We start from the raw sequence: 23934 nt of genomic DNA, 5'->3' as shown, positions 1-23934 counted from the left end.
GTGTTTTTTGACCCTCTTTCGGGACATGCTTTCAACTGAGAACTTTGTATAATTTAGTAGCCTAAGGCAGTAGGAAACAAAGATGGGATTTTGGTGAGGTACAGAACAAGAAAACGCAACTGGAAAATGTGTGATAAATGGTAGGGATAAGACTGCCTTGTATGTACACTAGCATCTTGATGACATATGTAATGTAGGAAATGTATGATCTGTTCACCAGCTACTGAACTTATCTACGTGTGAACTTCCCTTCGTTATCCTGCCTTCTTCCTCTTGAAGTAACAGGCCTTATTTTCTCAAATACTCTAAGGATGGCCATGCTAATTAAGGAAGCATGGTTTCTTTATGTGTGTGCGTATATATACACATATGCATACGTATGTATGCATACCTAGATATACACCTGCATGCATACAATTAATTTCGTTAAAACACTGCAGCTATATAAACTTTGTGCTGAGCTAAACAAGTAAGTGTAGAACTCATGCAGAATCCTGCAGTATGAGACCTTTGATGCAGACAAATTCATAGCCTTCAGGAGTCATTTGCCATTGTAGTGCTGTTTGTACTGTCATTAATACCTCTGAAAAATGGAAATTCGATCTAAATTCCAGCCAAGCTGGTCCAAAGTTTAAAGAAAAATAAAACTTTTGGGGTAAAGAAAGAAAAGCAGAATTTTCTTTGCTTCTACTAAAAAGCTGAAAAAGATATGCTTGTTTTCAGCTACACAAGCTATACTATTTCCTGCAGCACTTTGACTGAAAATGCTTTGCATTTTCCAACGGTCATCATTTTGAAGAGGTGCGATATTCTCACTAGGAGTAAGGTAATTTCCAACAGGCTGTACATTATTTCAGTAGCACGAAGAGAAGAGAGGGATCGGATTTACACAGGGGAAAGACAGAATTTGAGAAGAAATACTTTGGCTCTCAGTAAGCAGCAACTGAAAGATACTACCATGTGAAAGCTGATCTGTGTAACAGGAGGTGTTTATCCCTTCAGTCTACATCTAAAGACTTTAGCATCAATAAAGACCTTAACAGTGGTAATTAGCACCATTTCAAACAAATTACATGAGTTAGCAATTCATTGCTTAATTGATACTTCACTCAACAGAAGGTATTTAATACTGACATAAAACAGAATTTTATTAGAAATGTGGTGAATTTTTTATTTTATAGACAAAGTAGCATGCTAATAAAGACCGAGTTAGAACTATGATCCCATTTTGAGACTACGCTGGTGCAATGACAATTTTGCAGCAGGAGCTATATTGTAATTATACTAATAAAAGCTTTGCTGTCAGTCAGCTCTCTATATCATCTTGCCATTCAGATGATGTTAAGTATTTACATATTTATAAATAGCTACATAAATATGTAAATCTATACATATTTACGAGCCACTTTTTCCTGGTCAGAAATGACTAAAAACTATGACTATCATTTATTTAAGAAGATTAAGTGAAGCAGAAGCCTCCTCTTCCCCCTAACAAACACTAGAAGGTGAGGGAATTCAAAAATACTGTATTTGCTATCTCAGATTAGTTGAAGCCTTGGTGTGCAGCATTTCCTCAAAGCCAAGCAACTTATGAAATATGGATTGAGGCACCTAACTTTCAGCATTCATACCAGAACATCCCAGTCTAACTGACTTGCCACTGGCCAGTCTGAGCTGGGAACAGAATCCAGAGCCCTGCCCAGTTGTCGTCCTACCCTCTCTACCACTGCAGTCTGGTTAGCAATAAACTCGCTTTCATATTAATCAATACACAAGTTAATAGCAATTTCATGATATTCTACAATACGGTATACCCAATTTAGGTCTTTTGTAATGTCAAGTAACCAGTGAACTGCATAGCACGACAATTTACATAACTTTTCTGCTACCTTCAGCTCTATGGAATAAACTGCACCACTTTGAGCAATGGCTTGCCTTTCTATAGGTTTTTCCTCAACTTGAGAACTGCACTTCCCTTTTGATAAGAGGAAGAGCCTCATTACAGTATACTGGAAATATCTACAGCAGATGGATTGTTATTAATGGGAAGACAAGGATGTTTATATAGGCAGGGGAACCACAACTCTATTTTTAAATGCAGACTTAATTCATTTAAATAAGGATACCTGGAACTTTACAGAAAGCAGACTGTTGAAACAGGTGATAACACTGTTATTTTTAAGTCTTGGAAAAGCTTAAATAAAGAAAATAAGATGTAATTAATGAAACATTGTGGTTTTCTCTCTGCCAAGATTATAAAAGAAAACAATAATATATTTCTGCAAGAACATATTAAACCCACTCATGAACTAATCTTCAAGGAAAGGAATCTTTCCCAAAACAGCTACTTAGGTTAAATGGAAGGAAATTACGAAACTGAATCACAAAGCTGTAGGGCTCATGTTCATATTAAAAAGAAAAATAATAGGAACCAATCACCCACTCTTTGTCTTCTGTGGCTGCTACTGCTTCCTTTTTTTTTTTTTTCTTTTTTAAAGAAACTAAGCAGGCAAAATTAAACTCTTCTATTAATGAGTATGTGTTGAGTCTTGTCAAAAGAGTAGTGACGACTTCTCCACAGCTGTTCACATTACCTATTTTTAATTTGTTGCATAGGCTTAAACATCCTGAATGACAACTGAATGTCCGATGAAAACGTTTAATCTGAAAATATTTTAAATAAGTTTAAGCTTTCGAGCATTTTTAATTCTTAGGTGCGTGAAGCTTGCTAAGAAATAAACATTCTTCCCTTTTCTAATTTATTGTTCACAAAACGCATTTTTGTGGTTTGCGAGAATCGCTGTGGCCAGCTACATACAGACAGCAAAGTTTATTTCATTAAAGCTACCCACAGTGTTGGGCTGTACTTGAATATGAACACCTACTTATCTACCCCTCTAGATGTAAATAGCACTGAATATAATAAAAATGCACCTAGAGATATCAGTAAAGTATTTAATTTCATTTATTAATTTGTGCTGAGATAGGGAAAAATGAGGACGTTTTCACAAGTCCCTTTCAAAGACCTATGTTGATTGCGACAAAGTTTTCTGTTTGTTTCCCTGCAGATAACTCAAATAAGGAACGACCACGAACAAAATATCCACCAGAGTTTTACTTGCGTTTTGCAAGCAAAATAGCAGAATTAGTTACTTCCAGAAGAACGCTGGTTTGTTCTCAAGGAATGCAAAGCCGGCCCTTCACCCAACCGAAGTTCTCCATGTTCTCTTCTAGGCGAGGACACGGCAGAGGTCTGGTGCCCCGCGTCGCCTGCCCACTTGGGCTTGCCTTGCAGAGCCCTCTGCTGCTACGGGCTCTGGAGAGCTGCAAGTGCCAGAGATTTCTGAGCTTAAAGCACAACTCACCTTCTGCATTCACATTCAGTCTCTGACCACTTACTCTCCAAACACAGGAGACAATCCACAGCAGCCTCACGAAAGGAGCACTCGGCACCTACACGCCTGTCGGCACAGGAACGTGAACCGTGGCAGAAAGCTCGGAATAGCAGCTCCCCCAGCAGCTACGCCAGCGATGGACGTCGGCGGTGAAGACGAGAAGAGCGAGAGGACGCCTGGGTGAGCAGTGCACTCACAGGCAGGCTGCAACGCAGAAAAGAGAGGTCATAAAGATAAAACTGTGCGTAAAATACTGTGGGTTTACTGCGTAAAAAAACTGTGGGTAAAATACATTAAATAATTTATTAGAACATTAAATAATACGCTCATTTCTGTATGCGGACACACACTTACTCACACTTCATAAACTCCTGGTTGAACATCAGAAAGAATTTCCTATGTGCGTTTAATTAGATTCTGAATATTTTTTCATACACATCCTGATGATTTGGAACATTTCCAAAATATTAGGATTATGATTAAACATATATATGAAATTTTGGACATTTTTGTAAATAGGATTTTCATCTTACCTTTTCTGCATAGTGGGCCTTGTCACGGCCCACTGGCTGAACAACTTCGGGCGGGGAGCTGTACCATTCATTTATTATTGCAACGTATGCAGCTCATTAGAATGATAAAAACCATCAAAGCTGAGGGCTTTCATCCATCCATAACCCTAAGTATTTTTTTAAGCCAGAGGCTAATTCTTTTACTGAGATTTTGATAGATCTTAAGGATCTGTACTTTGTCCCTTAGAAACAGCTTTTTAATTAACTTATTTATTTATTGATGAGTGTAGATGATAGGAAAGGAAAGAAGCAAGGAAAGCATACGTTCCCAGCCTATTAACCTCTGCTATTCAATAATGCACCAAAACCCCCTTAACTTTCATTTCTTCTCTCTCTAGATAGATAAGGCAACATGTTTTACATTCAGCACGGAGAAGAAATAAACATCCTTGCCAGCTACATTTCTGCAGAAAATGAGCCCTAGATCAATAGATTTGTGTATTTACAGACATCTGCCACATATGATGAATCCTCCAGTAGACTAAACTCAGAAGAAATGACAAATAGTTGTTGGCATGCTGCTGGAGATGGGCTACGTTGCCATTTCTCAGGAAAGAGTACAGGCTTCTAACAGTCTTGAAGCTTGTTGGACAAAAAGAAAACCCAACCTACACTATTTGCCAAAATTGTGCTTCTCAACTTTTTTCTGAATTAGTTTAATATTGCTTTACTGGTGTGCCCCACTGCTGCTCATCACATACTACTTTAAATAATTCTAGAAAGAAGGCTAGAGTAAAAGAATCGCTATAAAAAGATAATTGCAGACATTGCAAAGAAAACAGTTAAAGATATAGCATGAATGGGCATTTAATGACAGTTTAACATGCTTGGAAGTCAGCTGACATGCTATTAAGTAGAATATCATGGATAAAAACCCAAGCTGCTACGGACTCAGGTTAGCATGCTTGGGAAAAGGACAGTGCGATAGACTAGACTCTGTCCCAAATGCAACATAGTCATTTTAACATACTGTCAAGCTGATAAATTTTGCTCAGCAAGGATTAATAGCTCTGGTTTAACTAAACTGCTTTCATTTCCAGACTAACATGTCATCTGCACAGGTTTTACTAAATCAGTTATTAAAACAAATTCATATCAAGTAATTACAGATCGTGTGCATTTCAGCCAACTCTTTATTTTAAGAGCAATCACAGCAAAGTCCCGATTCCTTTTTGATGCAAATCATGTGGTTTTCATGGAACATTCAGGCATCTAACAACTCTTCATGCCTGCATACACCTTACCTAAGCAGTTTGCTGAGATAAGGAAAATGACATTTTTATGTCCTTGCCCCTTCTTGCCATAAAAAGCTGTTACAGCACGCACTGCCAAGGCAAACAGTCAGCTACAACTCTCTTCTTGGATTTTGGAAAGGAAGCAGTGGCTGCGGTGAATGCAAATAGAGCTAATAATAATTATTAAAGGCAGCGACTGGGTACTAGTCACACATTCTAACGTTTCTCAAGTTTTCTCACAACGACACTTTAAAGCCTTAGAGCATTTCAAGCTGCTGGATTTAACATTGGGTCAGACTCCACATAATTGCTAACTGCCCACCAGTGTAGAATAATTTGGGGAAAAAATGGAAGCATGACTCAGGCAATTTGAATTATATCTCGACTTTAATCACTGAAAGTGATATTCCCAAAGAACTATCTTTCAAATTAAACATTTCTCCCCATTGCAGGAGATATACCCCTCCAATTTAACCTGCCCAAGAAAAGTCATGTGCAGTATTCTTTTTGAGAATGATAAAATGATTCTCCTTCTCCAATAATAACCCTCAATCTTTATCTTACCCAAGGCAACTTTAAATTACCCAATCACCAATTATACTGTGTACTGCTAGAGGTATTCCTCAGTCTCTTAATACCACCAAACAACCCTTGCAGACTTCAGTCTGCAGCCAGACCCAGCCACATTCAAGCATCCTACCGCTTTGGCACACAGGATTGCTTTAGGGACAGGATGAGCAGCTAGTAGCCTATGGACCCCAAATCTTCAGCTCCCCAAAGCACTGGCAGTCTTGTTCCGGCAAGGTGCCTCCCATTGCTCAGGAAGCTCTTCTGGAAATCTATTGACTCTGGCTATGAAGACTAAGGAATTGCTCATTGGGAAAGACTCTGTTTACAAAGCTGTATTTATAAAAATTTTCATTCACGAATTGAATTCAACAATCTGTCACCTTACTGGGACATAAAGCGTAAGAAATGCTTTCAAGGATCCATTTCTAAAAGTTCAAGTTTAAGAGAGGCTTTTATGCTTCAGAGAGTGTAAAAATTTGTGTGTTGAAGATGACCTCACTAGCTGATAAATCGCACATAAGCAGGAAGTGGCAACAAACCTCCTTTTCTTCCACTTCAAGCCAGCGCCATCGCACGCTCTTACCTGTGTCATGACTGCGATTCATAGATACTAAAGATATATAACAATTAATATGAACGATTTGGCTCAGATTCCAGTTTGGAAGACATTTAGGAGAAGCCCTAAATATTATATTAAGTTCTCAAATTCTATGCATTAATTTAAAAACAAAGATACCTGATCCCTGTCTATTGTACTCCTAAGACAGTAACTAGAATTGTAGCTTTGCAGCAGGCAGTGCTCAACAAAAGCCAGATAATCGTCCGAATAAATGAAAAACCAAGAACAACTCAAATGGGCTAGAGGCAGTAATCTATGCAGGGAACACACATTTGCACAGCAACGAGGCGTGTAATGGCATACCCACATGTGTTCTATGCACTAACTTAATTACATGGTTCCATAACAAATCCATAAACTGATACTCAACGGTGTCCTACAGTAATTGAAATGGTAGATGTTGGTACCACGAACGAAGGACGGCACACAAGCAAGGTGACAAGTGCAGAGCCAGTCCTGTATGCGCACACCTTCTAGAGCAGCAAACGGAGGACAGGAGGAGAAGGGAAAGGGCTTAAAATGCTAAAAAATCAGAAGTAAGGCTCCAAAAATGACATGGCTATCCTAAAAAAAGAAAAAAAAAAAAGAGATGACATTTGGTTATCATACATACTTATGGAAAAGATAAGGGCCTCCACTTCGCATGCCTCCGCAGCCATGAAGGCTGGAAGTCGAGTTTAATGTTTCAGGAAAGCTGAGACTCTCATGCCCATGGGAAAATTTGGAACATCATTAATTACAAAGGTAATGAGTGTTGTCAACACTGAATCTGATGCGCTGACCTGACCATGGAACATTTAATGATTTTTATATGCAAAAATAGGTAAAACTACAAGTGTGGATTTCAGTTAGTTAGAGAAAAAAAAACCTAACTTAAGCAAAAGTATTTTATAACCTTGTTATTAAATTAAGAGGAACAAAAGGTGAACGCATGCTGAGAAGTGCCTGTTGTTCTGCAGGCTCTAGGAAGGGATTGGGAGTTAGGCCAGTTCATGTGACACGCTGTGTAAGAGGGAACATGATAGCCAATAGCTCTATTCAGTAGCCAACATTAATTCTGTACTCCTAATACGAACAATGAATTCAAAGAAATGATGGCAGAAGTGATTAGATCTATATTTTCTCATCAAAGTTAAAAACTAAAAAAAAAAAAAGGGCAAAAAATAAAGCACTGTTTTCTTAGCACAAGCCTGTATTTAAAGAAAGGAATCAATTGCCTTTCTCAGGAAAACTAAGTACTTTATAACTTTTTTTTACAAAAAGCCTGCTCAAATGAAGCAGAATCCTGAAAACTAAGCTACGACTTGGATAGGCTCAGTAAAATATTTGCCAGCTGTAACTATGGAGGTGGGTAAACTGCAAAATAATATTTTCAATATGCTGCTGAATTACTGAACTATTGGGAAATGTGGTATTTATGGAGGACTGTGCTCCCATTGGGATATAATTGGATCTAATGGTCACCGCAATTAATTTCATTCCTTAATTATTTTTTGTCTCAAAGAAAAATGTTGACTGCTGCTGGTTCCAGGAAAGTCTCACTTAATTTTAAAAGAATAGCTAGCTTGACCTGAGGGGAAAAAAAAAAAAAAGTTATGAAATTCAAGCAGCAACCAGAAAACAGCCCCTACGCTCAGCTTGCGATACGTTGTTTTCCAAATAACTAGAGCTCTCCTAATAAAGCATTAGCTAATAAGTCAGTGCTCTAAAACGTCAGATATTGTAACATTTTCAGGGGAGGCTCAGATTTTAATCTACGTGTCAGTCATCACGCTATCAGCCACAGCAGTGCTCCCGCCCAGGTGTGCGGGCTGCAGCCCAGCGCTGCTGCCTTTACTTAAGGCATACACAAGAAGAACGGGCAGGCTCCTGGTGTGAAGGCTACCGTGACACATCCCTGATCATCCCTTAATTACTTTAGTTTTAGAATACTATTAAGTGCAGTACAACTATACGGCAGGGTATTTGCCAAGCTCAATTAATCTACTGTTTTATAATTTCGCATCACGTGCTAGTTTTTAATAGACTGATCAATAGCGATAACTACGGTATGTATGCAGTTTAGGTCTTGAGCCTGTGTTTTTTAAAGCAATGGAAGCTTTTTATTACCTTTAATAGGGGCAGCAACAGTAGAGACTAAAAGCCCTTTCCTCTCGAATAATTTTTCTGTCACCCTCCTGCCCTCCCTAAGAGAGGCAGTAAAAAATTGTATACCAGCTTCAATTCCACAGGGTTTTTTTATTATTATTTTCCTAACTTCAGTCTTCTGAGACCCACTGCCACCACTGTTAAGCCATTGTGAAATGCAGGGTAATATACACCCGTGGACCTGCCTCCGCATCAAGAACTTTGTTAATTCAGCATTATCGTATTTAATTACTATCGTATGAGCCCAGGCAGTTAGCCTGGACCACCCCATACTCAGTGGACCCTGTTTTGCAGAGTGTCAAGTCCCTTCTGCTTCCACAGAGACCCACCTACCAGCCTACTGGGCTTACCTCCCCAGTGTGTCAGCTCTCGTTGCCTACCAAGACTTCAACTCTGATTTCTATCACAACTTTGAGAAACAGGACATTTTAGAAACGAAGTATAACAAAGCTGTGCCCATAAGTAAAGGCTGCAATATTAGGCTCTCAGATTGCGCACGTATTAACAGGCAGGCATGTGTCATTACTCTTGAGAATGTAAGTTTTGCACTAGATTACAAAACAGTTTTTATGATATCTTCATTTTCAGATGCTTATCACCCAGGACTGTCAATACTTCTTATTTCAGTTCTTTGCAAAGCCTGTGAGATGTTCTTAAGCACGAAACTACTTCTAATTAAAAAGAGAAAAATATATAATTTACAGGAAAGGCGTGTAGAAATGAGCTTAAAATACAGTTTGAAATAAAATAGAAGATTTTCTAGCCTGAATTGTTTATGACTAAGTTATCACTAAGCTTCCACACATTTTAGTGTACAAGTTATATCACGATGCTTCAAGATGTTTTTAGTTACTAACTTGTGATATAACCTTGTTAATGTTATGTTGGTATGTTAATGTTATTAGTATAATTACAGCTAATGTAAAATGCTAATAACATCATAAGCCTAGTAGACTCATAAACCTCACTTATTCTGAGCTCTAGTATACATTCAGTGCAAATATAAACCACAGACAACCTAAAACTGAAAAGCAGATTACATTTTCTTTGTCAGAATCACATCCGCAGACTCAAACTAATGTGGCATGTGAATAAATGACAATGGAGTACACTGAAACCTAAGTTTTTACTGAGGTATTCTAGCACGTATGAATTCTAAGATGTGATTTATATAGCATCATTTATTTTCATTCCAGTATCTGTCATATCCCCTAATGTTTTCCTGTTTATGCAGATTTTTCCACCAGCACAGAAAATGTTTTCTTTAATGAACGTCAACAAAAACATGAAGTAGATTTGCCACTGTTATGTCTGTAAAAATCGTATGGGCACTAAAGAATAGCTAGAATTTTTATACATATATATTTTATTCTAATAATAAATTATATGTTTGAGAACCTTACTGTGCAAGTTTGGTTTTCTGTCTTTTGAATTTGGTATCTTGATAGAAGTATTTTCGGATAAGAAAATGCCTCACCCTTTGCTCTTTTAAAATTCCAGTTAGCATAATTTAAAACAACTACTGACCTGTAAAAGAAGTTATCCACAGGTTTTTATCTTGTATCTTCATGTTGACAATAAACGTGCTGTTACTATAATCATTTGCAGGTGCACTCCAAAAGAACAAAGCACAGGTATTCCCAGGACAGATAGAGGGAGCTGTATCTCCAGTTTTACTCTTTAAAGAGACAGCTATAAACAAGGTGTCAAGTTTAAATTTGCAAACATAAAAATAATTTTTTAAAAACTCCAGCTTGTTTTCGGCTATTACAACCAATCAAATTAGGCTTTAAAAGCATCAGGAAAAATAGAATTTGCCTAAAGATCGAGGTAAAATGAAAAAGTTTTATTTTTTATAAACATATATCAGTATGGTAAGACATTCAGGCAACCGATCACTTGCTCTGTTTCTTTAGCTTAGATTTCTCATGAACAAACATTTACCCCTTTTCTCATCTTAGTGATGTAATAGCAATATTGAAAAACATGGCATGTCATCAGTAAAATACGTCAAAAAGAAAAGTATTAAATAGCATTAATTTTAATAAAGCTGGATGGACAGGTATTACAGTTTTTGGAAAAAGAAAAGCCCTTCCCTCTCATTCATGCTGGGATAAGCTTACAGAGGATTCAGAAAGGTAAACGCAATTCTAACTGCAAAGGAGAAGGAAGGAAAAATATACAGAGCTGGATTTAGAAGCATATATTCCTTCCCACTATTACCTGTGTTTATGCACTAGAAACCACGCTCTGCATCCATGTACAGAGACTGAGCTACCTGACTGCTACTGCTTATCCCAAACCAGGGAAAATTAGGCAATGAATAGAAAAAGTAACAGGATACTGCATGTATGAAGTTTTGTTAAAAATGGATATCAACCTCATAAATGACTTTTTTTTCTAAGGTAGTCAGCTTTACTGCTTATTTCTTACTTTTTAATTAAACATTTTTCTCTTCTATCTTCTACAGGGGCTGGGAGAAGGGGAAGGGAAGAAGGTCATCTACATTCATTTAAATTATTTGCAAGATTCACTGTAGCACTGCAGTCTTAATTAATCCACAAAATCCTGCTTTAATTCCAGTATACCTCAGGTGTAAAAAGGTCTCTACATTTGATTATACTTCTGAAAGACTTATAAATATGATTGCATATTATTCTTAAGTTACAGATTTGTTTTAAGCAACTGCTATATGAAAAAAAAAAAAAAGTATGGATATAAAGACAGATTCCCATACTCCACTGAACAGTGTTTGTAATCCTGGTGTAAATGGCCCTAATCCTACTGAAGGGCCCTTCCTGGAGAGATTTCGGGGCACAAGAAACGCAGGTCTTTATTACCCTTGCTAGAGGTAAAGATTTTAAGTAAGATGGGCAGCAACAAATTGGCTCATGAGTTCATTACTTCTCTGTTTATTCAAGTTCCTCTCATTTTTCACCAGTACTTTTGTACAGTGATACTCCAAACAATGAGTCAAGACTGGTATCTACCTTATTTTAAAATTTAAATTAAATAAAATCACCAACAATCTGCGCCTAAGACTGCTTACTGCAATCATCCACCCCTGCGTGTCACCTTTCCTCAGGGCACAGTTCCTCATGCTTCCTCCCTCATTGTGCTGTTACACTATTTAGGAGCATAAACTCTCCAATTAATACCATGTCTTCTCCAATACCAAAAGTAATATTAAAGCAATTATATGAATCATTAATAATCATAGAAATGCTCTTCTAGAAAGCAGCATGCAAAAAGTCTGATACAATACTTGCTACTAGAAGAGAGCCACTTGCTAATTCTATTTATTGAAGTGGGTATTTTCCCCATTCGTACTACATTAGGAATCCTCTCCTTCCAACTTCCTTCTATCAAATACCTCAATAGATCTGTACAAAAGCTGACATTTCAGACTGTGATTTTTCCAAGCCATGTGGCAATCTCAGCAGATGTGACTGTAAAAGACTACTGGGAAATTACTCAACTGTAAGTTTAAAAAAAAACCCCGAAGAAAGAGATATTAATTCCTTATATTACTTGAAAACAGTATGATTAAGCCTTTGCATTCTGAAACAATGAAACTGATTCTTTTTCTTTAGGACGCAATAGGGAGGTAATAATTGTTGGTAGGCCCTCATGGACTGTACATGCAGCTAATTATTTTTAAAAAGTACTATATTTTTACTATAAAAACCTTATTCACAGGATAACTGTGCCTAGTTTTCAAATAATTATTCCATGCAAATCTCTTCACCATGTAGGCACTTTCGACAGCATAGCAACTCTTTACGTTCACTTGGATTAACTAATTAAATCACATTTTCTAATAATTTCAATAGAAAGTATGTTGACAATGCGTACGAGTAGTCTCACAGCTGTTTTTTATATTTTAAAAAATTTTTCTACACCCTTCTGAAGTACTAACATTAAAAGATATACACTTTAGCAATATGCTCTGTATGCATATATTGTTAGGCAACACCGTCATCTCTCGACAACTACCACTTGATATTCTCTAGAAATATTCCACGTATTGGATGCTTCTACTCTTCCCATCACGTACAGTACCACGGTATTGCCATATTCCTTGTAAACATGGTCTACAATATTTTTATTTTGTTGTTGATAGATAATCTTGTATTTGGCTGTATGAAAATATGCATTGCTCAGGTTGAATAACAAGATTTTAGAAATGATATACAATTTTTATCTTGACAGCATGATTTGGTTTTCAGTGAGACTCATTTTCCACCAGATACTGTCTCCTTCATAAACACCATTTTTGATTATGGTAAAAAAATGTTTAGTTGTACTGACATGTCACATATACCATGACAGGAAAATTTAAGATATGCTATGTAGATAGGTGTCCTGTAAAGAACATAAAGACCTAACACCCTTCACATAATAGAACTTCACCTACTAAATGAAAATGAAATGCTTAAAGATCCAAGAATACTTTGACTAAATATAACCAGAGTTTTTTCTGGGAAACCCAGAAAATTCTGTTTCCAGGCAAGCAGAGGTTAAAATTCCAGGACTCTCCATACTACAGGTTTAAAGCTGAAAGTGAGGAGACCCTGAGAGGAGAGAAACAGGTCCTCTACAGAGAAGAGCTCAACAACTGGTGCATTGCCATGGCTGTGCGACTCCAGCCTAAAGATAATGTAAAGCCTCCCACTTTCCCTAACTGAGGGAGTGTATTTACAAAAACTGATACGCAGTAGTTCAACTACCATAAGAAACAGTGCCTTTGAAATTAGATGCGAGAAGAGTGGATTTTAAACATCGTTTTAAGCATAAGGAATTTTAATGCTTTCATAGAATTTCTGGGATACAGATACTTAACTTCTGCTACAACTGGCTGGTCTTTTCCTGAAGTGTGTTCCTGTACACCGTGCAGCATGGCACTACAACTCTTCTAAGCCTATGTTGGAGACACAATTTTTCCAGCCTACAGCTGGAGTACATTTCAATAGGAAATCTTAGCTAAAAATAACATTAGCTATTTATATTTAATGTTTGGATGAAAAAATGTCTATTTAAGGTACAGTCTGTTGTCTGTAAGATGTCAACAGGAAGTAATATTATTTGAAGCAGAATGTTTTATTTAATATTTAATAGCACGTATAATGAAACTAGTGGAAAAATATTGAAATTTCAGAAAAATACGAAATACCCATCATCATTCAGGTTAGTGACAGATGTTATCATGTGTATACCTAAGAACACATTACATGACTTAGCTTTACCAAGGAATTAAACAATATTCAGATATTTCAATATATTGTATATTACTGACAGTGAACCTAAGTTTCAACTTGTTTTTGTCGATATGACCCAAAAACCTCCCATGAAGTAATCATTTACATCAACATAAAGAGGATGCTTGATGAAAATCAAGTCCAGAATGTTCCAGTCAGTTCTGTTTCAGAAGCTAGTGTAGTAATCATTTAGCTCAGAGTCAGAAATTGCATTTTTTATTCTACCAGCCAAGTTTCAGGTTCATCACAAATGAAATCCTGCTACCGATTTGATTATCCAAATAAGGACTTTTTTTCCTGAAGAGAGTAGTCAGAGGTCAAAGAAGTCGAAACTTACACTATTTTCTGATCATTTTTAACATACAAAGACAGCAAAACAATGGTCTTTAATATAAAATATAAACTCAAAGCTAAATCCAATTTATATTAACTCACTAAAAAATAAATTATGTTACATGTTCTACTACCTAGTATAGCATCCAAATAGCAAACTGGTGTTACAGTGGGCCTTTTACAAAATAATTCAGTACTTACCTAAGTAGCACCGCTTAATAAATGATCACCAGCAAAGGAGAATACTTCATAAGACCCACAATACCCCTTTTTTGATGGGTTAATTATAATCCCATCAATACCTAAAAGTTGTACTGGATCTATGCACAGAAGTTAGGGTTGAAGGAAGAAATTCAAATGATCAAGTACAAATCTGACTGCTTGCCTGTAGCATCCAAGTGCAAACAGTGGTCTTTTAAGTATCTCTTTTTCCCCAAGATACATTTATTATTTAGAATCCATAAACATTAAATAACCAGGTGATCACTCAGAAGTAAATATTTACTTATTTTAAAAAAAGGTAAGAGCCCATTTACAAATGCCTGGATAGAACATTACATACTGATATCAATTTATTTAAGAACTAGCTCTTGTCCCACAGGCATTCGTGCAAGAAGTCAATTGAGATACAGAGACTTATATATCATGAATTCTTAAGTTAGTTTAAACTTACTCTACACTAAACCGGCCATCTGACTTAGGTGTGTGAAATCCAGCCCCATAAAAATGTGTCTGTCTCAATCAGCTACTGAATTTAGACTGTTAATGTCAGGGTTTTGAATTTAATCTAAAGGAAATACTGCAAATACATCAAACCTGTAATTTTTATAAACTTTGGTTTTCATGCTCTTTTTAAAAACATGTTTTTGTAGAATTAGTAACACCCCTGAATCTACATTTATTTTACCTTTTGATGCTCTACACTACATCCTAATTAAAAAGAAGCACAAAAATAAGAAAGAAATGTTTTCTAACAGCCTTCATTTTATTTTTTCAGTTTGATACTATCTATCCAGTTAGCTTTCTGGAAAACAGAATTTCAGGAAATTATACAGTTATATAATCATATATTTTGTTTTAGAGCTTAATAGCAGCTCTTAGCTTGGCCGACCTTCCTCTTGGGTTTCTTTGAATATCCTTGGCCTGGGGTGTGAGAACTTTTTTCTGTATAAAAATCCACTTTGAGTTGGATTTTCCATGGGGAAATTCTTGTGTATCTTCTTCTCTGGAGCAATTTTTCAGATTCTGTCTTATCTTCTGCCTTGAGCCAAGATTGTGCTTTTCTGTCATGTCTATTCCATGAAGAAAACGTTTGATAATACGATCTTCGAGTGAATGAAAGGAGAGGGCTACAAGGCGACCTCCAGGTTTTAGAAACTTCTCAGCTGTCTTCAGCCCTAGAAAGAGTTCACGGAGCTCATCATTTACAAATATTCGCAGGCCTTGAAAAGTTTTGGTAGCAACATGCGTAGGTCTCTGAAGCAAGTCTTTTCGTGCATAAAGCGCTGATGCTGGAAAAGCACCTGTCATGAATTTTAAAAGGTATATGTTAATATCTTATTATTTCTACATTGTTATCCTGACATTAATCCACTCATGCATGATGACTTTAAAGGAAAGCATACTTACAACTGAACCCTGAGCGGAGAGCTTCCTTCTTTATAATCTATCTTTATTTTCTGCTTTGAATTCACATTTCTGAAAGCAAACCCTATTAAACTGAGCTGGCTTGCAGTTGAATGTTGGTTTTTTTCCTAGAATCTTTCATAGAAATTCCTGCCCCAAATGCTTCACAAAGTTAAAATACAAAATGATGGTTGAAACCAAGATAGGGAAAAAATGAAGATGGGCTAGATAAGTTTCACTTTACCGCTCAGTGTAGTGAATGTCAGTTCAGTATTTGTGGTGGTTTGTTTTATGCTTTTAAGGCAAAAAAAAAAATTAATATATGATGGATGCAATTTTAACTGTTGCCTTCTAGATAATTATGCATTTCTTCACAGGCAGAGATAAGATGAAGACAATGTCTACCTGGTGATAAGTATCTTTCAATTAATTACTTAAAGCTTAAAAGGGGCATCCTTGTTTGGGGATAAAAATTGTTGACCACTACACCTGTGTTTCTTCAAATGTTCACAAAAATACCTTGAGAAATTTAGAAAAAGGCAGCTGATACTGTTGCTTTTTCACATGCCTATATAGCAGAATGTGTCGAGGTAAGAGTTTGTTGGACAAAAAATCACCAGATTAAATAATTTTTACCGGATGCACAAAACTCCCTCTTCCTTTCTCCAAAATTCTTATGAGTTATACAAGTCTCTGTAGAGACTGAAATTTTGATAGAAACTTTAATATATCATTATTTAATGTATTTTAGGCTTGAATCTTCATTATCTGAGTATAGAGCAAAAAGCTAGAGAAGCCAGATTTGATGGATCAAAGGGACTAAAGTGCAAGAGTCTTACAAGATCTGTGAAACCTGAGTAAACTTATAATCTATTATGTAAGTGAGCACAGGAGTCTGGTACAGATAAATTGAATAAATAATGCTCGTGCATAACTGGAAAGAATTATTTTTCTAAACAAGAGGGCCCATTAGAGATAAGACAATACAGCTGGTATATATGTATATGTATTAAAATGCCTTAATTCCATGCCAGTGCTAAACTACAACATAATAAAGCAATGGGTTTGAAGTAAATGCAGTTCATAATCAAGTAATTGATATTCTACGTAGTGGAGTAAAAGAAGGGAACATGGTACCTCTGAAACAAGTTGACTAAATTCACATTTACACAGGTGATTGAAAAAAATTTAATAGAGGTATGATAATCCAGTACATTGGCACAAAATAATTTATTAGTGGAATTCTTGAGAGTTTTAAAGGTAAGATTTTACTTATGTCAGAAAATGTAAGTGTTTGGCATCACAAACACACAAGCGATCATCAGTGTTCAGCAAAGGGAGAGGCCAATAATGGGATTTAAAAATTCAATCATTATTAACAAAGTTGTTATTATCATGTATGCGATGTATCTAAGATGAGTTACTGCATACTCAATTTTCCCAACTACATTCCTTACCTCCTCTGACTCTAACGCTAACAGTTCCTGAATTAACTGAAGAGACCCATCGTAGCTGTGGCTGTTTCCTATTCCTATAGTTCAAGTCCTTCGAGACAGAAAGTGGCAACAGGATCAACTTCTCCCAACACAAACCACTGCACAGGAATTTGTGGCTTTAAACTCTGTTTCACAAGACAGAGTAAATAGATTTAACCTGCAGGAGCTAGGCTCCTCCATCACTTACAAACTCTAGAAAAAGTTACGCTAGCTAGCTAATATCTTTTCTGTCTTTGAGAACACCACATTCTATACTTTCTGTAAATCATAAAAAGAATCGATACCCTCCTTGTAGGAGTCACAATGCCTGTTTTGGTGAAAGAGCTGAACTAAAAGAAGAACTAAAAATCGCAGAAGGTAAGGTGTCCCAAGAAACCAAGTGACACCAAGCTTGTACTACCTGGCACGCTATCTGTTTCCATATTTCTTTACATGCCTAAAAATAGATTCTTTGAAAATGGAATCCTTAAAACAGCCATCGACTGCCATTTGTGTATGACGAAAACTGTCTCTTAATGTGTAACATAAAGGAATGCGGTGCTGAGCAAAATAAACAATTTTCTTTAAATGTTCAACTAACAGTTACAAACACTAGTAGTATGCTCAGAACTCTTGAATAGTTATTAAATGAAACAGCAGGGTTTAAAATCGGCATGTAATGTATCCAAAAGCACCACAGGACATGCACGTTTCCATAGCATGCGCTAAGTGACGAGATGTGCATAGCTTCGTATTCTCCATAAGACCTGTCTTAGCTTTCAGCCATAATAGCATTTTTCTTCAATGCAATTTAAAGTTGAAACATCAGATACCGGGGTATCTTTTGAATTCAATTACAGAAGCCATGATCTCTTGAATGAGAAAATACTGGTTTTGGAAAAGATCTCACACAACAAATCTATCTCTTTTTCTAAGCCTACTTTAAAAACCATTGAAAACATACCTCACTCTTCCCCTCCCCCCTTCCAAAACCAAGCCCACTGCTGCCACGTTCAATCTACAAAAACAGTTGTAACGGGCATGAAAAACACTGTTCCCTTGCAAAATATTAGCTATAAACAAGCTAGTGGGTTAGAAAACAGGGTGTATTTTTTTGGTTCTACCTGTATTGTTCTGCTCCTTGCTGAACAACTTAGAGCTGTGACTTGAAGAGCATCAGTTTTATACTTTCAATTTTGGGCTGTTACTACACAGAGCTAGTGTTCACCTCTCAAAGCAGATCCAGAATTTTTAACTATCATATTTTAGCAGTCTAAGTATTTTCTAAAAATACTGCTGGTTTTCTGGGGATGATCCATTTCTGATATTCTAAGAGTATTTCAGCTTCCAAAAGTATCACAGATAAAAATGAAGCCAACCCACAAGAGTACGGCATGTAATTTAGGTACAAAACTGACTGTGCTTCTTGGTTGGGACCTACCCATAGAAAAAGAAGCCTAGAATGAGATCCTTTGGGTAAATTTCCACAGCCAGTCTCACTGGAATTTTAGTAAAATACTAGAAGTTTTATGTCCTATGTCACCAAAATATCTTTCACTTATCTGAAAAAAAAAAAAAAAAAGGATGATATAAAGATCTACTTGAAAACTGGTTTCATAAAAATCTAAATAGACATGACATGCTGATATTTGGCCAGATTTTTAGTAGTCTGATCATGAACGCTGCTATTTTGCAACTGCAATACTGAATAGACAAACAAAAGAAACGAGATACTCAGGCTACCAGCATGACTAGGACACTAACAGGTCTTTGGAAGGTTCTTCCATTTGTCCTGCCATGGTTGTTGAGTGCGGTGTCTTCCTACAATAATCCTCTTTAACTGTGACATTAATTTATTACTGTGAATTAATTTATCACACACTGAAGAAAAATAATTTAAAACCCAGATATATTCTGTAAGTATAATACAACCTTACATGCCTCAGTTGAACATGCACAAACAGCACCGCAGGTCATATATAACAGTACAGAATACTATATTCACGAAACTGGTAAAGAAATGCAGCCACTTTGCAGCTTTATGCAACCAAAACCCCCCAAACTAAAACCAAAATCAAACCATTTCCAAGTTCAAAGACTTAATTGGTCTGTCTTCAGGGACTCGGATTAACTAATAAATGTAATCTGTGGTAGTGATTTCTGTCACACTGGCCTTCATCTTTTTAGTAAAGACAGTAGACTTTGATCTATGGTCTAGGGGTGAAAAATTTTCCTACCCCACTCTTAGTCCTCTGGTATAGCTAAATAAAAACCTATTTGTGCTTTCTGCTAAGGCGCAAAATCTCTCACCCAGCCCCCTCCAATTACCAAGACACTAAAAGAAAATCCTTCCTGGTAACAGGCTGTACAATGTACAAAAATAAAAAAAATCTGTATGGGAAGCTTGTAAAATGAATTTCATTCATAAAAAACACCACGCTTCTGGCTAGATGACTGGTCTGAAATCCCAGTGAGAGAAATTATCATTTTGGTTTTGGGATGCCCTGATGCTACTTACACTTTTAAAAATCTAATAGATTCACATGCTGAAATGTATTGAAATTTTAAAGCTTGTGAATGAAATTAGCAACGTGCTGTGCCTGTCAATATGAACCATTAAAGTCCCCAGAGTGTATGAGAGTGGGAGAGTTTAAAAATTAATTCAGATCGTGCACCTGTTTGCAGGAATCCGTCTGTTGAATTAGCATTGCATTTAATAAGTTTCTGTGACGCAACTAATGTCCTTTTGTCTAGGCTCCCTCAGTACAGTGTTAATTCTCACCCATCTGAAATTCAGGCAATATTACAAATTCCAAACTGATAATTAAAGTCTATAAATGTGAACCAATCTGAATGAGACTGGCTTTACCCATTAAAGTTCTTTCTAAACTTTTCAAATTTCTTTAATATCTCATCATCAATTCCTTTCAAGTTAAGTCCAAATGATTACAAGATCTCAAAATGATCTGTTAATAGATTACATTTCTAAATAACACTGAGAAAAATCAAATTTTGAACAAAAACTAATAGATAACAAGATATATTACCCACTGAAAAGAAATAAAAATAGATCATCAGTTGTATGGAAAAAACATATTAAAATTACATTCTAAAAATTTCACTATTTTTAACCAGTTTTCCTGCACATTGAATTAAACCTATTGTTTCCAAACAACTCAATGAGCTACAGCAAAAGCCATCAGGAAGAGCTTCTGAATCGACTTCCACACATCTGTTGACAAACCTTCAGCTGAGAACTACTGATCTTTAGTATTTACAGAGCGTTCGTCACTGCAGATAGCCGTGTGGCAGTGGTAAACTGTGAGTGGAGTTCGATTGTGCTGCAAGAGGAGATGATGTTCACAGGACTCAACAGAAAACTCCTCCTTTTTCCCATGTAAACTGCTGACTCCATAGCTCCCAGAGATCTCCTTATTTAAAGGGATCAGAATTCATTGGCACAGTATGTAGAGAGATAAATTTCAGGCTCTATGTCAAGAAATAGAAGGAATTATTTTCTTGAACTGGAACCCAGGAAAGCAAGAAATCACTTTGCTACCTGAGTTAGCCCCAAGCTGTTGTAGGCAATCTTGACATACAAATCTATTTATATTTTTTTCCAGCTATACTTTAAAATTATAACTCTTGCTAATACAAACTGTAGAAACGTCTGATTGTTCTGTAACTGTTGTGGTGCCGTTTTGTTTGTTTGTTTTTTAATTACATCCTTCACTCTTATCTCCCAATCAATTAGCAACAGCAACACACGTTCTAACCTTTTGGGGGTTGGTAGGGAAGACCAGAAGTCTAGCATTCTACAAATAGAAATGGAATTTTCCAATTTCAGGCTAGTCCAAATCTAGATGCACTGGGATTCCGGTTATCAGCTGGTCCTTAACACAAAACTTTGGAGTTCTAGAAAATCTGAAGCCATAGTAAACTATAACATGTGAAAGAAATATGGACTGTGCGTGAATTCTCAGCTACTGACAGCAGCAGAGAAAGAGAAATATATACCCAGCCTCATTGGCTAGATTTTTTGCTTGTTGTCTGGCTTCTATACTAGGCAAAAAACCTGATCCTCTTCTGGAGAGATAATCATGCTTGTATAGAGTCTGCAAAATCTAAAAAGCAAGATTTTATTATTCTAATTAATATTTTATTTTTTAAAGGAGTTGACATTTAACTAATAGGTTACTCTGGTAAAGTCCTGAATGAGTCAGGAGTTTTCTTTGCTGTGCCCCCAAGAGGATCCTGCAGCTGTGGTCTTTGGCACTTTAGCTCTGGCTTACCTCAATAACTTCACGGATATCTTTTTGCATAAGAATATATATTGATGATAGATGATAAATTAAACAAAATATATTATAGTTACCAGAAATTTTCTTCAGGTATAATCAGTTCAAAAACTAGTAGCATCCACCACTGTTCTCCTTTACTGGAGGAATCAAATTAAAATTGGAAGAAATTCTACCCAAACAGGGATCAGTGTAACAGTCCTAAAATTGTTTTAACTACTTGTATACTTAAAAAAAAAGCACCAAAAATATACATATTTACTGTCTTGGCAGATATGTGCTGGATTCATTGTCTTTGGCATGTATACTATCTGATGCATACCTGATTCATGTATCAAGCTGCTCTTCAAATATAGCAGGGAGTTTAAAGTGAAAACAAAAAAAATCCTTCTCATTGTCACAGAAAGTGACCATTAAGTGATGACTCACATGCAACACATTAAACATGAAGGGATCTTCAATCGCTGTCTTCTATGCACTAGTATTTTTATTTTCTTAGTTCAAGCTAGCACACAAAATTATTTCAGAAGTTACCGAGTTGCTTGTTTACAGCCTATAACACACTATATGTTTAGCATAGCATTATGGTTGCTTCAGTCTCAACAATGATACACTTTTAATCAACGGTTTTTCAAAAAGCATGAGATACATGTGACAAAAACCTAAATTATTAGTTCATGATGTTGATGACAATGACTACATTAAAAATGTAACTCCTCAAGTTTTATAAAAGACTCATAGTGTTTTCTCTCTTTGTTTTTTTAAGACTGTTTGTTCCTCACATTCACTGTATTTACAGCAGGGGCTTACAACAGCAAGTAGTGTCTTCAGGTCCTTTAATCATTATAAGCTAAACTTTGGGTGCCAGTTGACTGGACATTTTGCTCAAGTATCCTGACTTATACAAATCCAAACCTTTTAATTTGTTTGTCAGTCATTAAAAGTAAGCCACTTAAACTTCCAGTTTAAGTAATACAAATTTTTATCAATACAATATATTTTTTAAAAGTCTTCAGGATACTGACACAACATTTAACACTATTCTTTAGCAAATGTTAAATTTGGATAGCTATTTTAAAGGTCCATATTCAAAGGAGTCAGCAGTTTAGATTTATTTGTGACAAGACCCAGTAATTTTCATTTCTTGGGTAAAAAAAAAATCAAAATATCCCAACATACATATTATAATGTTAATGAATAGGATTTGTGTCTTACATATTTCCTTGAAAATTTTCACTTGAGAACACAAACATGAAGATTCTTGATGTGAGCACAGTTCCTGCCTAACTACATTTTGTTCAAGTTGTTTACAGTGAAGAGCAAGTAAGATGAAGTGTTTCAATAGTCGCTTCAGGCTGATCTAGTTGGCATTCACAAGGTGAAGCAAGCTATGTATTGCTTTACTTTTTGCTTCCTGGTTCTTTAAGCAGACAGAAATGATCTGATTTCATCCATAATTGGAAACTGCCATGGTACTTCCCTCAAAATATTAAAATGTAGAAATTTAAAACTAAGAGAGGTATAGGACTTATCTGATATTTGAAGGCTTATCAATAGCTGGGATAAAGAACTCCCTAGGCTGCTGTCATTCTGTGTTTCAACTTGGTTGGCAAAATGATAAATCACTTCATGTAAAATCTATTATTAAACTAATCGTCAAACTCCAATACAAAAAGTGGGAGCTTAAAAAAAAAAAAAAAAAAAGAGAAAGGAAAAAAAAGAGAGAGCTGACATCAGAGCAGAATAGGCAGGATTAGATCCTGCATGATTTCAAGTACAAATAGATCCCTCTGGGACTTTGGGGATTAATTTTTTTTCTCCTCAGCCACTGTGAAGAATTAATGAGGGTACCTGCAACAATGCTTGCAAGCTGCTGAGTTCTGGTGATGGGGTATATGCTGCGTGCCTGAACGATGGCTGAAGCGATTTTCTTGGCGTGCCTCTCTTCCCCGTATGTTCTCAGGATGGACGCAAGCGCCTGTTGATCTAAAGCATTCACAACATCAGCAGCAGTGGGCATGTCAGGGTACCTACGCACAAGAAGAGCCAATTAGTTCACTGACGTCAGTTTTCATTGACAAGAGGTGAAGCTTCATAGCATTGAGACATAAAGTCAAACTCACACACTGCATACAAGTGCCTTTGAGGTTTTCAAATAAGAGACAGCAACCCTATGAAAACAGATATAGCTTGCACCTTTTAAATCTTTTTTCTTGCTACTTTAAATGGAGTTTGTTCCTTAACATCAATTAGAACAGCTGAAAATTCCAAGTATTATCATAAACTATGCTTAATGAGTTGACAAGAATACATTTCAGTATCATGCTAAAGTGGAAATGCTGTGTGACTTTTTATTTAGCCAGCTTTAGAATATAAACTTGCCCCTTATGAGTTCATTTTAATCA

At 36.2% G+C, this 23934-nt stretch overlaps 1 protein-coding gene across 3 annotated transcripts in view; it reads right to left on the bottom strand.

The window, feature by feature from the left end:
* Positions 1-13676: 13676 nt before the first annotated feature.
* The window catches only part of METTL15 (methyltransferase 15, mitochondrial 12S rRNA N4-cytidine), a 100178-nt gene continuing 89920 nt past the window's right edge, over positions 13677-23934 (bottom strand). For 2 of the 3 annotated variants that reach the window (XM_075502043.1, XM_075502044.1), the window contains exons 5-6: positions 23381-23559; positions 13678-15653 (exon numbers count right to left, since the gene is read on the bottom strand). In XM_075502043.1, coding sequence (XP_075358158.1) covers positions 15208-15653; positions 23381-23559 — 625 coding nt within the window. In that variant the 3' untranslated portion in view covers positions 13678-15207. Of the gene's footprint in view, positions 15654-23380; positions 23560-23934 lie in introns of all 3 variants that reach the window. The other variant, XM_075502042.1, reaches the window with a different exon arrangement.

The sequence above is a fragment of the Mycteria americana genome, chromosome 5 (genome assembly GCF_035582795.1).
Source record: "Mycteria americana isolate JAX WOST 10 ecotype Jacksonville Zoo and Gardens chromosome 5, USCA_MyAme_1.0, whole genome shotgun sequence".
NCBI classification, from domain to species: domain Eukaryota; kingdom Metazoa; phylum Chordata; class Aves; order Ciconiiformes; family Ciconiidae; genus Mycteria; species Mycteria americana.
Note: the sequence above shows the minus strand (reverse complement) of the source record. Positions and strands in the feature narration are given on the sequence as shown.